At 34.8% G+C, this 14924-nt stretch overlaps 1 protein-coding gene and 1 pseudogene across 3 annotated transcripts in view; one reads left to right on the top strand and one right to left on the bottom strand.

Annotated features, from left to right (window-relative positions):
• LOC129265160 (pyruvate carboxylase, mitochondrial-like) overlaps positions 1-14924 on the bottom strand; it is a 37317-nt gene that overhangs the window by 8672 nt on the left and 13721 nt on the right. For 2 of the 3 annotated variants that reach the window (XM_064101596.1, XM_064101598.1), the window contains exons 9-13: positions 14089-14271; positions 13257-13494; positions 12391-12420; positions 8275-8499; positions 7722-7878 (exon numbers count right to left, since the gene is read on the bottom strand). In XM_064101596.1, the coding sequence (XP_063957666.1) occupies positions 7722-7878; positions 8275-8499; positions 12391-12420; positions 13257-13494; positions 14089-14271 (833 nt within the window). The remainder of the gene's footprint in view (positions 1-7721; positions 7879-8274; positions 8500-12390; positions 12421-13256; positions 13495-14088; positions 14272-14924) is intronic. The other variant, XM_064101599.1, reaches the window with a different exon arrangement.
• Positions 696-5596, top strand: LOC129265614 (insulin-like growth factor-binding protein complex acid labile subunit; annotated as a pseudogene).

Below are 14924 nucleotides of genomic sequence, written 5' to 3'. Positions count from 1 at the left end.
GTGTTAAGTCTTTCTTTGATTAGGTAGTAGAGACGGTCTTTCAAATGAAAAATCTATTCCACCACTCATACGAGCAAGGTCACAGAATCTAATAGGAAAGTATCAAGTCTCATGGATCTGGGGAGCATTTCATGAAAGGAGTTGTTTGACGTTTTATCTTTCAAGTCCCATTTTATCCAACAGTAAGCATAGTAACACTGCTTCAATCAACATCAAGGAAACATTTGACAACTTGTCTGACAAAAATCTTGATCTCATGGATCAGGTGGTTAACCCTCAATCTCCCGGGGTATTCTGATTCTTGTCATTCCCGGGGGGGGGGGGGGGGGCATTATGGCCCCCCCTTAAGATCTCAGCCGTGGATTGCGCGATCACAACGAAAATTTGCATGATGGTAGAGAATGACGTAATCTACGCAGTTGCATTGGTAAATTTCACTGAATTCATATATTTTTATTTTATATGAATTAATTATGCTAATTTATTCATGAAATCATACTTTTTGCTCTGATTCACTAAATAAAGCTCATAGAATGCTATTTTTTGGTGAAAATATTCTTTATAGCATTCCTAACAATTGTGAATGAAAAAAATTCTGGTCCCAAGACCGATTTCTTATGTATTTTATTGTTTTTTAAATTTCTTATGTATTTCTTTGTTTTTTCACTTTTTGTTTTTTATTGTTTTTTCAATGGAAATCGTTCCAGACTCAATTGTAATCATAAACAAGGCAAAATTAATTAAGTTTGATTATTAAAAGTAGAAATAATGATACATTTATGAATTTTGGCCAAATACACAATTTGCATTGGATTTGTACATGAAATCACGTTTATGAGCAATTTTGGGTCTGACATGCACTTACATAATGTTGCGTAATGTCGTAACCGCGTACCCGGGCGTCACAAATTTGGTCTCAAAATTTGCGCGAGACTTGAAAGTAAAAAGTCAGTGAGCGGCGAGGTCAAAAAATTTTGCACAGCAGATATATCGCAAAAATTGTCGAGGGGGGGGGGCCATAATGGCCCCCCCCCCCCCCCGGGAGAATTAGGGTTAAGACACTCAAAGACACAGAAGATAGCCATTCCACACTTATGAGTAAGGTCACAGAACCTGATAAAAGACATTAAAATCCATTGAGTATCGAGTTTTCAGGGATCAGGTTTTTAATGAGTAAAAGACACTGTAGATATCAGTTCATTATAAACACCAATCTTTAGAAGTTAACACCAAAAACCCTGTGAGTATCAAGTCTTTCACTGATCAGGTAGTTAAAAAAATGAAAGAAAGGTATCCATTCCACGCTTTTCAGCAAGAATGCAGAATCTGATAGGAAAACATAACAGAATAAAACCAAATCAGTATTAATCATTTCATCTATTAGGTAGTTAAAATGGTCAAATACACAGAAATATCCATTCTCTTTTCTGAGCTGGGTCAATATAAACAATATTATTCTCCTTAATTTTGTTTTATAACAGTACAGAATCAATTCTTTTTCAGCTTAAATATGTCACTTACAGGTTCTATAAGCATAAGGGGTTGTAACCATAACATGATTGATGAAGTACATATAATGGGAAGAATGTAGAAAATTGATTGTATCACTATTATTTGGCATAAAAAATCACTCTTCAAACTTTGAAAGAAGGGCATTCACATTTTTCATAGAAAGTTACCTAATCAGTGTAAATAATCTCCTGCCATTTGGTATTCATCAAACTTGTTTTGAAAGAAAATGCTTGTGTAAAGTACGCACCAAGTTTGAAGTCGGTCTGGCAAACCATTGCTTTGTTTACCTAGAGAAAAAGCAATTTGTCTTGTTGATAGACCTCTGATCTTTGATCCTGTGACCCCCATATCTGACCAATACAAGGTCACTCTCATATACAATTATGAGCAAATACTAGAATTGATATAACAGTTAGTTTTCAGGTACTGTATAATGAACTCTGACAACCATATCCTGTTCATTCCTAAGCAAGTATGACTGATTTTGAAAGTTGTCATTTTTTTAATGGTTTTGAAATTATCCTGATGAAATAAAATGGGGATGATGGATAGAGAAGAGCCAATAATATAATGCCCCCCCCCCGGCAATCGCCTATGAACGGTGGAGGCAAACATTCTACATGTAGCTTCCCTCTCCCCATCCTCCAGAATCACAAGCACCAATAAAGGAATTAAATATTGAAACTTAGCACTCAACACATAGAGTGAATAAAAGATAAATGATGAGGTATTAAAACTTGAAACCTGGAGCTGGGTGATACCCCATACTGAGCCTTTAATTGCAATAAATGATTTCATTAATCAGTGGGTTATTCATATAAGAGGCACTCCACATCACATGCTAATGAGTTTTGAGGCGTTATCAGTTTCCTTCTTTGCGAATGAAGAAATAAAGTCTACTTTAAGATCCTGACAAAGACCTGAGCATTATTATTCATTCAGTCTGCAGAGTTACAAGATGACAAAATTATAAATGGAAATCTAAATTTATATTTAAATCAGTGATCAGGATAACATGCTGATGGAATACAACTGTCATATTCTTGCAAACTGCTGAGCAGATGGCTCTGAATCTCTGCTCAGTCTTAATTCTACTGTCTAGGTGTATCCTATCGATTGTAACAGAGTCATACTCAGACTAAGATTAGTACAGAGGTTCTACATAACTGAAAACATTCTGAAGATACCGACTGGTTCCAAACCCTTTCTATCTTTTTGAATTCATCATAGGATTTTAGCAATCATTGATGTGATATCTGAGCCTTGGACTATGGCGATCAGCATGCTAAACATTGTAATTTGCCTCCATCTTATACTGATGACCAGTGGACAAGATCTGATGCATTTACATTTATCTCAATCAGAGTCTGCAGCATCAGATTTGACATCTTACAGCAACTCTGCAGGATGCCGTTTCAGGAACTCAAGTCAAGGTCTTGTTGCCAACTGTGCTCATCTAGGACTAAGTGATGTTCCTAAGGATTTGACAACAGAAGTGTCTGCTCTTGACTTGTCCTTTAATAATCTGACAGTTTTCTGGAATGATTCCTTCCAGCATGTGCCTCATCTTGTTACTCTCAATGTGAAAAAGAATCCACTGTACTTGATTGAGAGTAAGGCACTATGGCCACTGACAGAGCTACGGAATCTCATATTGTCCTATGGAAACTTAGTGACCTTGTCTCCCCTTCTCTTTGTAAAAAATACTCATCTGACAGAAGTGCGTCTGAATAATAATAAACTCATCAATGTTCCATGTGATGCACTTGCAGTTCTACCGAAACTTAGAGAGATACAAATACAACATAACAGAATACAAAGGCTCAACTTTAATACCTGCTCCGAATGGTCTACCCTGTCTATAATTGATGTTTCCAATAATGAGGTGGTTGAACTTCAGCAGAAGGACTTTCTACCCTTACAAAACAAGACTTTATCATACTTGTTCCTGAGTAACAATAAGATAAAGAGGTTACCAGCGAGAGTCTTTTGTCATTTGAACTCGGTGCTAACTATGAGAATTGAATCAAATTTCTTCAACTCCTTTGATATTCAACCATTTTCAGGTATGGACTTTATTGACAAACTTTCAGTAAGAGCTGGTAAGATCAGGCAGCTTCTACCACCTGATGATAAAAAATATGAACATTATCCATCAATCTTAAATCTTGACATGTCATTAAACTTTATAACCAATGTTCCTCCATCTTCATTTTGGGGATTTTCCAAGCTTAAAGTTCTTCACTTGGGTAGAAACAGAATCTCACGCATAACAAGAGAGTCTTTCTGTCAGCTGCAATCACTACTGGAACTTGACATATCAGTTAATAGAATAGCATCTTTGCCACAAAAAACCTTTGCTTGCATGCCCAGTTTGAAAAAATTAAACATTTCAAATAATCATTTACAGGCCATCTTTCCAGACTCCTTCAATGACATGCCATCAATCCAGGAGGTATATCTGATGCATAACTCAATTAAAGATCTTAATAGTAAAAGACAACCATGGAATCTTGGAACTCTCCATTCACTTGATATATCCTCTAATGTTATCACTATCATTGGCAAATAAATATTCATTGGCCTTATAAATCTGAAGGAAATAAACTTATCTCACAATCAGATCACAGTGTATACCACTACTGCATTTAAAGATCTTGTTAAGTTAGAAAGACTATATCTCAAATATGAAAAGTCAACGTTTTTAGAAGGAACTTTCACAAACCTGAATTCATTGCTTGTGTTAGATTTGTCAAATACTCCTATCAAAGTATCAGAAAATTCAATTGAGCAATACAGAAACTTGACAATACTGCAGGAACTGCGGATGGAGGTGGCACAAGTAAGAGACATTGACTTATATGATAAAAAAAAAAATCAGTCGTTATTTGCTGGGCTTTGCTCTTTACGATTACTGAGGCTTCAGAACAATCATCTTTGGAACATAGAAAGCAGAGTTTTCCAGAACCTATCTAAACTTCACTATCTTGATATGTCCAACTCCAAAATAATTGTGTTGAGCTCTGGAATATTCGAACCTCTCTCCTCCCTCCAATTATTATTCCTTGGGGGTAACCAACTACAGAAGATTCCTGAAGACATGTTCAATGGTCTTTATCATCTAACTGTGATTAGTATCCCTGATAACACCCTCCATGACCTGGATACAAATACTTTTGCCCAGAAACCCAGACTACATGATCTCCATCTAGCTGGAAATCAAATCACCAACATCAAACCAGGAACTGTATTTCCAATGAATACTTCTTTCAATCTGGATCTTTCTAGGAATCCCATTACATGTTCTTGCTCTTTGCAATGGTTTAGGAGGTGGCTGGAATCCAACAATATCGAGTTGAAACACGCAAATCAAACAAAGTGCTCTGGGACATCATTAAAGGGTCTTTCTGATCAGCCAATCTTGTCATTTCATCCAGATGACCACTGTGGTATCAATATTGTTCCCATTGTGGTCCTCTCTTTCTCAGGTGTTCTGGTTGGTATGATTGTTGTTCTTGCCTACACTAAACGATGGTGGTTAAATCATAAATTCTTCCTCCTCAAACTCGCCATTGTGGGGTACAATGAAATGGCAGAAGAATTTAATGACGTCAACTATTATCACCATCTGAACATCATGTTCCAGGAATCTGAGCAGGAATGGGTTGATCAGGTTATGAAACCTGGGCTAGAAGAGAGGATGCCACACCTACAGAACATCATATATGGAGATGAGGGTCTCCACCTAGGTATGTACTACATTAATGCAATCTTTGATGCTCTTGACAATAGCTTCAAGACAGTCTTGTTGCTAAGCAATGAGTCAATCAACGATGCCTGGACTATGACAAAGCTCCACATGGCCCTAGAGCATATCAATGATACAGGACTTGACAAGATCATCCTGATCTTTGTAGAGGACATCGAGGATGAGAACATGCCATACCTTGTCAGGTTATTCTTGAGTAAGAATAAACCTTACATGTTGTGGACTGATGATGAGGATGGTCAGGAACTATTCTGGGCTCAGTTTGAGAAGAGCATGAGGGCAAATAAGGCAATCAACAATGCTATCCCTCTCTGAATGATAGTAATATCATATATGATCTCAATTAACATGTTGAATTCTTAATTCTTTGTGTCTCAAAGGTACCTGGTTGCACGAGGCAGAATGCAAACTTTCTTTACAAATTTGAGAGTGGCAATGGAAAGAGAAACCATTATCTTGTAGTCAAGTTTAAACAATTTTATGTTTTTCATATTGTATTTTGTACACACTAGGACAAGCACATCCAATGTATATACTCCAAGCTTGATATAGTGGATCAGCACTTACATATGAATTCACAAAGCAAATAATTCTTAAGATTAAAAAAAAAATTATTCTTACAAAAGGGAATTGTGAATTTAGAATTGCCAGAAAATTGAAGTATTTTTTTAGGGTCTAATAAAAAAAAAAAGTAGTTCCACAATATTTGCTGAAAATTAACATTTCACATCTTTCCATAAAAAACGCACATCTATTGGCCATATTTCGTTGATAGTATTTTTATCAACCAGGAAAATGAGGAATACTCTCTTCTTTCTTGAGTCTTTGAAATAGGTTTATTGAAATTGCAGTAGATCAAGATGTACATAAGTCACATGCTTAAAAAAAGACAAAGCCAACAGGTGATTATTATTTTCAATTAACTTTGCCAGACTATCACCCTGTCCAATATGTGTATATTGATGCAACTGAAATTTCAAGAAATTGATCTTTCAGTCAAGAAAGAAGGGATTGTTAATTATTACCAAATGAAAATAATTCCATAAAAACTTGGAAAATTGACAGGCATTTTCGAGGAAAAAAAGTATGTAAATAGAATTTTTAGCGAATTCTTAGCAAGATTTGGATAAGTTGGACAAGTTTTTTTAAAAGCGTTATGAAAGCTGGTGGTATGTGAAATAATCACATGAAATTAAGTATTTAAATGTGAATTGAGCCAAAGTGATTTGAAAAGAAGTGCTCATTATGATGTTATCACTCCCAGTTATAGATTTGGCGAACCTAGTAAAATGCATGCTACAATTGACCTTTATTTTCTATTCTGAAACTGCACTTTACAGCAGCACAATCTGTTTTCTCTTAAAAGAATATAAAAGGGTTCACTCCACAAATCTAGTAAAATTGTAGCATATACCAGATTGGAGATTTGAGAATAGAAATTTGAGAGCAGAGATCAAGATGGTTTAAGACTATCTGCAGTGTTTAATAATGTCAATAGACCATCAGACTGCATAAGTTAATTTAGCCATATGACTTGTTCTGTATTTTGTTATAAAGTTATTTAATCTTCAATAAATGTACATACTTTAAAATGCAGTTCACAATTTTTCCATGTGTCCTTATTCTTTGATTGAGTTGAAATGTAAGTGAACTATTAAAGATCCCCTGACAACACAACATGGAAAATGAAAGGATGTACAGTATTGACATGGAGCAAATCATAAAGTTTTCATGACAAAATTGAATTATTTTGAGCATTTCTAGACAGAAAATGATCTCTCATTAATCAATGGATTTTATTTTCATCTTAGGCATCATATGATCATATTATATGTTACTACCATTATCAGACAACTGAGCTGGTGATTTACAAAACCGTATTGCCCTAGATTTTCTGATTGTTGGGAAGGTATAGGTATATTGTTTGTATTTTCCTCGGTCTCAATGCGCGTATTGACTTTGCATACAGAGACGACGCAAAATATACCTTTCTATTTTCCCTGGTCTCACATTCGGGCATCTGAGGATGCGTAGAAAGAGATACGCCACATTATGATTCGCGCAGCAACAATATATGTCACAATAAAGACAACACTAGATCCGGGGGCTGGATGCGTCCACAAGTACATCATAATGGTAAAGTGCAGAGCCTGGTCCCTGATATAAACATGACACAGTAGAACCATCTTCTTGAAAAAAATATCTCAATTTTCATGATTTTTGCTCTAGATGTTTGATTTGGATGATAATAAAATTATTGACTGGCTCTTCTTTCGGGGAACATCAAAATATTGCCCTTCAAAGAAGAACCATATTGCCCTCATCTAAAGACTTGGGCCAATATGATTCTTTTGTGGGCAATACATGTTTCCCTCAAGGCCAGTCAATATCATATGAATATGCTTCAAGGTCAAGGGGTATAATATAAAGGTAAACTTACTTGTACACAACATTATCAGGATATGAAGTATATCCTACAGCATTGGCTCCCCTGAGAAGCATCTGGAATGGGATGTTTGGGATCAGTTCTCGTAACGTCTCTAACCTCTCCCAAGGACACTCATGAAGAAAGCGCATAGCAACATCAAATGTAGCACCTATCAATGAAGCATGGACATATTAAGATGTCTTATTTACTTGAAACTAGGTTAGCTGCATAAAGTTAGCACCATGTATAAAGATCCTTCACTGAAAATATGTTGAAATTTAGAGTTAAAAATGTGGAAAAGGCAATGCATATTAGATGCATGTGGTAATTAAAGAATTGTGCTCCTGTGCTAATTTTGAAAATGAATCTAAAATGCTTATGTATGATATCGCCAACAATTGAACATCGGACTACAATCTGACAAATACTAACTAGAGTACAAAAACCAAAACCCTTTTCTAAGTTAAATAGCACATATTTCACTAAATCTCTGAAGACAATAAGAAGTTCCAGGACGAAATAAAATGTGCTTGATAAATGAAAAAATAAACGGAAACAAAATTACCTCCCCAGTTTTCTACACTGAACAAGTTGTGAAAGTTGTGTGCTACGAAGGGTGAGATGTTCTTAAGATCATAGGTTCTCACACGTGTTGCTAGTAAGGATTGATGTGCATCTCTAAAGGTGGTATCTGTTAACATTAGACCAGGATTGTTCCTCACAGCCTTAGCAAATGCTTCAGGTCCTTCCCGAAGTAAGATATCTCTCTTTCCCACAGGTACTGCCTTGTCTGTTGGGATCAAATAATAAAAGCAAGATTAGTTTAACACTCCCAGTACCTTAATACCCTTCTCTGATTATTGTTGAAATTAGGTGATGTACTACAACAACTTTAAATTCATTGAATAATATGAGTTAAAGAATTAAGTGGTTACAAAAATATATCCAATGAATAAACAACAAAAATAAAGAAAATATGGCGGTTCAGTGAATGGTAACTTTCACAGAAATGTTGACACGACCCTGACAAGGTATTCAAACTGCAAAAATACCAATAATAGCACCAAAAACAAACAAGACCCCAAACATGATTTAGAAACATAACATTGCTCTTTTAGAGTATGCTATTTTCTTTAATTCATCATGATATTTAACAAAGAAATGACACACTCCATCTGAATGCAATCAGATAGAATTTTAACTTTTTATTATATGAAGAGTTTAGTTGCAAAAGGGGTTAGGTCCACTTTGGACCTTTCCGAGAAAAAACATGTTTTTTAATTCTCACTTATTGCAATATTCTTATGAGAAACTGAATTGTCATGACGTACTACCCTATCATGTGAACATAAAATTGGGTATAAAAGAAATCTACCTGTCTTCAATTTTTTTCTATATATTTAAAAAAATTATTATTGTGGACCTAACCCCTTTTGCAAGTAAACTGAAATGAATCCAATCTCTTTTGATTAAAAAAGTGATTTTTCTTTGCCACTTTCATTCACATTTTTATTTGAATTTCAAATTGTCTTTGGTATCATCAGAGTGACTAAAAATTTTGAGGTTTAGAGACAGAAAACAATAAAATGTATTAAAAAATGGACCTAACCCCTTTTGACAAATGAGTTCTTCAGAAGAGTTTAGTTGCAAAAGGGGCTAGGTCCACTCCAAGAAAACAATTTTTTTAATTCTCCCATATTGCGATATTCTTATGCGAAACTTAATTTTTATGATACCCTACCATGAGATCATAAAATTGGGTAAAAGAGAAATCTACCTGTCTTAATATCTTTAAAGATATTCTTTTCCAAAAAAATTCTGTGTGGACCTAACCCCTTTTGCAACTAAACTGAAATGGACCTAACCCCTTTTGAAAAAAAAGTGATTTTTCTTTGCCATTTTATTTCACTTTTTAATAGGAATTTCAACTTTTCTTTGGTATCATCTTATAGAGCTACTAAAAATCTAGGTAGGTAAGTATATAGTGATATACTGCAATATCTAATAGTGCTCGACTGTGTAGGGGCTGAGTATAAATAATTTATTGGTTGGATTGCTTAACTAAGCTAGACGTACAGACTGTTTCACCCTAAGGCTCATCAGTCGCTGATGAGCCTTAGGGTGAAACAGTCTGTACGACTAGCTTAGTTAAGCAATCCAACCAATAAATTATTTATACTAAAAATCTATACATTAAGACATAAAAATCAAATTTGATGAAAAATGGACTTTGCAAGTGAGCTCTTCATATGTTGACAGGCAGATGCCAAGTACAATACTTCTTAAAACAATTTTCTAGGTAATTCCTTACAACTCGAGGACCTTGTGCAATATGAGACTGGCAAGGAAGGACTATGAAAGTCATGTCAGAAATTTCTCTTCCTGCTTTCTGATGGTGTCTAACTGGTCAAAACCTAGTATTCTGATAAATAGGTGAACATGAACATATTAGAACAAAATGATAAAAATCATGGATGTACATGTTCCCACATATAAATTCTTTATATTTACAAACAGTATTGAATTTAATATTATTAACTTGATGTCTGAACCATGATTAATGAAATCAGAAGAATTGGTATCTCCAATGGAAAAGGAAAGGGATTAGTTCCAAATATATATGTATTTAGTAACACACATTAGATTTACAGGATAAATATTGTACCAGTCATAATAATTATGTCTAATGATAATTACTATCATTTCAATTACATCAATTGTGGATCTAAAAGTGTCCCATATATATGTATAAAAGGAAGTTTTAAAGAACAAAAATACAAATAATTAATGTGAATAACTCCCTTCTGATAACATATCATACCTTACATAATATGGTACTCTATGATATTGAGCTGTATATCTATATACAATAGGTACATGTAGGTAATAAAAATAAATGTGTATGGCTACCATTTTACATGTATAGCAACAATTTTTGTGATCGAAAAAGGATCCAAGAAAAGTTGAAAACATAATCTTTCAGGAATTGTCATGCACAGTCCCTTAATAGATTTTGCAATATATGAAATGGAAAATAAGGAGTAATTCTGGAAAAACAGTATCTCTGATTTTAAAAGTAATCATTAAGTACATGTAGATATAATGATGATAAAATACATTCAAATTTGAAACAGTGACATAGAATTGTTGAAAAGTTAGCATTTGTGAAAAAGGAACTATAATTAATATCACACACCAATGGCTGATTGATAAATGATTTTCGTTCACAACTGCAAAAACTTTCTTCTGCTATAGATGAATTATTCAGAAAGAGATGAGCCAAAAATCAACAAGCAGGGTAAGCCATTTCTGATGATCTTTACAAGTTAGAAGATTGACGGAAGGACATTGAAGATAATCTAAAACAAGACATTTTCTTGCATATTGAAAACAACCTCAACAATACAATGGGGGTTTCATGGTTGGTGATGTTTTTGGTGTTGGAAGCACTCTGTACACTGCCTTCTCTAACACTTTAACACCTAATCTGAGTTTTAAAATAATAGTTTAAATCATACTAATCATATTTATGCTGTGCTGATGTAAAAGATCCTGTTAACACCAACACTGATCTTGATACTACCTGATGGGTCATGTCCCTATCGGCAGAATTTTCAAACATGAAGGAAATGCAATAGATAAAACCAAAGGAACGCAAAGAATCATTCAGCAATGTGGTTTGAAACAACCAATCATTAGTAAAGAAGACCAAGCAAAGGAAACTATTTCTCAGTTCAACCCAAGAGTATGTGTACCAAACTGTGATACTGAGGGTGGTAGGGCAGATAAAAAGGTGTAATCTCAGCCTGACAACCTATAATTCATGCTGATAAGAAGACTGTAAGAATGATAAGGATTTACTTAAGATTATTATTAATATTGAAACTTTGCACTTGTAGAATGCATCCAAATTCAGCATCCCATTCACTCTGTAACAATAAAAAAGAAAGGAAGAGAAAGGAAAGAAGAGAAGAAATATGAGTAGACAGAAAGAGCAACATCACCAATCTGAACACAGGCTTTAATCCCACAACTGATGGCTAATCTTTCACAAGGCAGAAGAAGCAATATAAAAGAAACCTTTCACCAAATGTGAACATAGTCTTGCGTCCCATCATTGATCATTCATCATTCAAAAGGCAGAAGAATTTAGATGATAATTAAACCAAGCACCAGAGCAATCACCGCATCTCACCATGTTGGGTTTTTACAAGTCACAGCACATACATGATATAAATATTTTCTCTCCTCTCTTTACAAAATCTGAATACTTCATTTGTCAATACATAGAGAAGCTGAGAAGAATCATCTAACGGCAACAGATATTCATTAATCATAACTAAACAAATTCAGAATATATCTTTACCAACAGCCTTGAAAACATTAATTGGCACAATTTAAAGCTACACCATCCAGAATATTATATAGAATCTTTAAATACGTGTATTGATTAATTAATATATTGATGACATAAAGAATATTACAGTTAACTACAAGTCATAGATTAATACTAAGATTAGTTTGAAACTTGACCTGATTAGAATTTAGGAAAAGAAGAAAGATCATGCTTGCATCACTAAGGTCTATTTCTGCAGACTACCCAAAGAATTGGTACAAGAATGTCATCCCAACCAGCATTTATTGGGATGCAAATGCTTGAGTTTTCACAGGTTTAACTCACCATTTACATGATAGCTTCCACTCACTTCTCCTATAATAAGCCCAGAGCAAGCAATTTTAACATTAATTTGAATATAGCTTAAAATCACTTATATTCTTGAATCCTACGATTAAGGTTGTACTTATCCTTTATTTTTTTTAAAGACAGAATGAATATTTTAGAAGTATATAAATGAAGAATGTATTTCATGTTAGGATTATTTATGCTCTACTTTACTGAGCTAGGTAGAGTGCCACTCCATCAGGCAAGGAGTTGAGAAGACATTACACATACATGTATGTCAATTGCTGGGTGAATCATAGTATGAAGGCATTTATGATTGAAGGAAATGTCAATCTCAAATCTACATTTTGGTGAAGTGAGAATGGACGCAGCAGTGTTTAGTAATATATCAATTTTTGAACTATTTTGAACCAACAAGTAAAATAATTTTCCTTTGACATTTACTTGTGGGAAACATTAAAATATGATTACTTGGGATCAATGTACAAGATGGACTATAAAATGATAATACTCATTCCCTTTCATTCAATAATAAGAAGCACTGGCACATATATTGATATTTTTATGAAATGATGTAAAAACTATGCAGGGTATTTTTTTCCTAGATGCTTTTGTAAAACATATACATGTTGTAAATTTTGCTCTTGTAGTTAAAAAGGGGGCAAGGGGGAGGGGAGAAAAGATTACATTTGTTATTGATGTAATGAGATATCAATGACTGCTCTAATCTAGAGGCAGTTATTAGAATCCTGTTAACGGTAAACGTTTTCTAATCCTTATTCCTTACTGCATTGATTTCAATGACATTTGCTATTCCCTTATATTTACAAGATTGAATTGATAAGATTTATAAAGATACTCACCAAATGGTACCTCTGGAATGGGTGGGGTAACATTAGGTGGTCTAAGAGCGGTAGCAAGGGGCGTGGCAGGACCATTAACCAACAGGTTGCTGAAGTAGTAGAGAAGTTTCTGTGCTCTATTTTGACTTGGTTTGAATTCTCTTGTGAGATGAGGATTCTCATCAATAAATGATGTATTCACCTGACCTGATACAAACTGCTCATGGCGTAACACGTTCTCTAAGAATGGTATGTTTGTCTGTAAAGAAAGAATGTATTAATATATTAATTGTATAACACAGTGTCACTTATAACACCCAATTCAATTCTTTGTTCATTTCCATACAAAATTAATACAAGGTAATATAATTCAGATACAATAATTATGCATGTTCAATTAATTTCCTTTAATAAACTACTTCTTCACAAGAAAAAAAAACATGAGGACAAGAAAAAAAAATTATGTAAACACATGGGAAAAAAAAATCACTTTCGCAATTTGAATTTTTAATTTTAAGTAGGAGTCACTTAGCATGCCTTTGCGTTATGCTGAGCAATTTCTATCTTCGGAATGTGAATTACTGAACATTTCCAAAGTAGCTAGATACATATTTTCAATATCAAACCCTCAAATAATTGTCAGTCAGCTCTGCTAAAGTTAAAACACATGAACCTCTCTTTTACGAAAACCTTTCAATAAAGGTCATATTATCTCTATGAAATACGTTTTTTCACTGGAATATGTACTTGAAAAACCTGTCCAAAACTACCTGGTAAAAAATCTACAACATCGTTTTGTCTTCCTAGAATGGCCTCTATAGACAGGTTTACTGAATGTTGAATTGTTTCATACCTTAACACCTCTTATCCTGAACTCAGCCAAGGCTCTGAGCATCTTTCTGATTGAACTCTGATGGTCTCTGGATCGAGAGATGAGTTTCACCAGTAACGAATCGTAGTGAGGGGATACTATAGCACCAGCAAAAGCTAGGGCACTGTCAATACGAATACCCATTCCTTCACCACTTCGGAATACCTGAAACAAACAGCCAACAAATAAATTATAAAAATAATTCAACTCTATATTCTATATTCAGAAGAGTTGTCATGATTCAGAAAATATGTAACTCACATCATGACAAATCATTCTCCTTGTCATGCAGGAGATAAGAGAAGATGAGAAGAGATGGGGCACAGCAGTTGGCCAGGCCCAGCAGGGTTCTTGGACGAAGTGAAAGGGGGCGAAAGCCAGAAGGTTGACATGGTCTGTGCTATGACAGATGGAGCCACTTCGAATCTCCTTCGTTGTTCGCTCGACCTACAATCTCTTGCCTACGCCTTAACCTCAGCAAGTAGTATAACAAGCCTGACAAGTGTAGTGCTTGTGGAGGGACAAGTACCCTCCAGCTCCAGCATATACTTAGTGCATGCTAGGTTAGCCTGTGTTGTGGGGTGTATACTTGATCAAGTTTTGAAGGTTGCAAAGAGGGTGACGTCTCATAATTCTGGGAAGGGTGTTGCTAATGGGGGCATGCTCCATATTGATTTTGTGAAGAAGGGGGCCAAGCATAGATCAAAGGCAAAGTCTATGAGGCCCAGTATTTTGTCTCCAGCTCATGAAAGAAAAGTTAGAATCAACCTGGATGGAAAAGGGAGTTTCCCACAGCATGTGATGCTTACAAATCTCTT

Source organism: Lytechinus pictus, chromosome 7 (assembly GCF_037042905.1).
Source record: "Lytechinus pictus isolate F3 Inbred chromosome 7, Lp3.0, whole genome shotgun sequence".
NCBI lineage: Eukaryota > Metazoa > Echinodermata > Echinoidea > Temnopleuroida > Toxopneustidae > Lytechinus > Lytechinus pictus.
The sequence above is the reverse complement of the archived record's forward strand: the minus strand, read 5'-3'. Positions and strand labels throughout refer to the sequence as shown.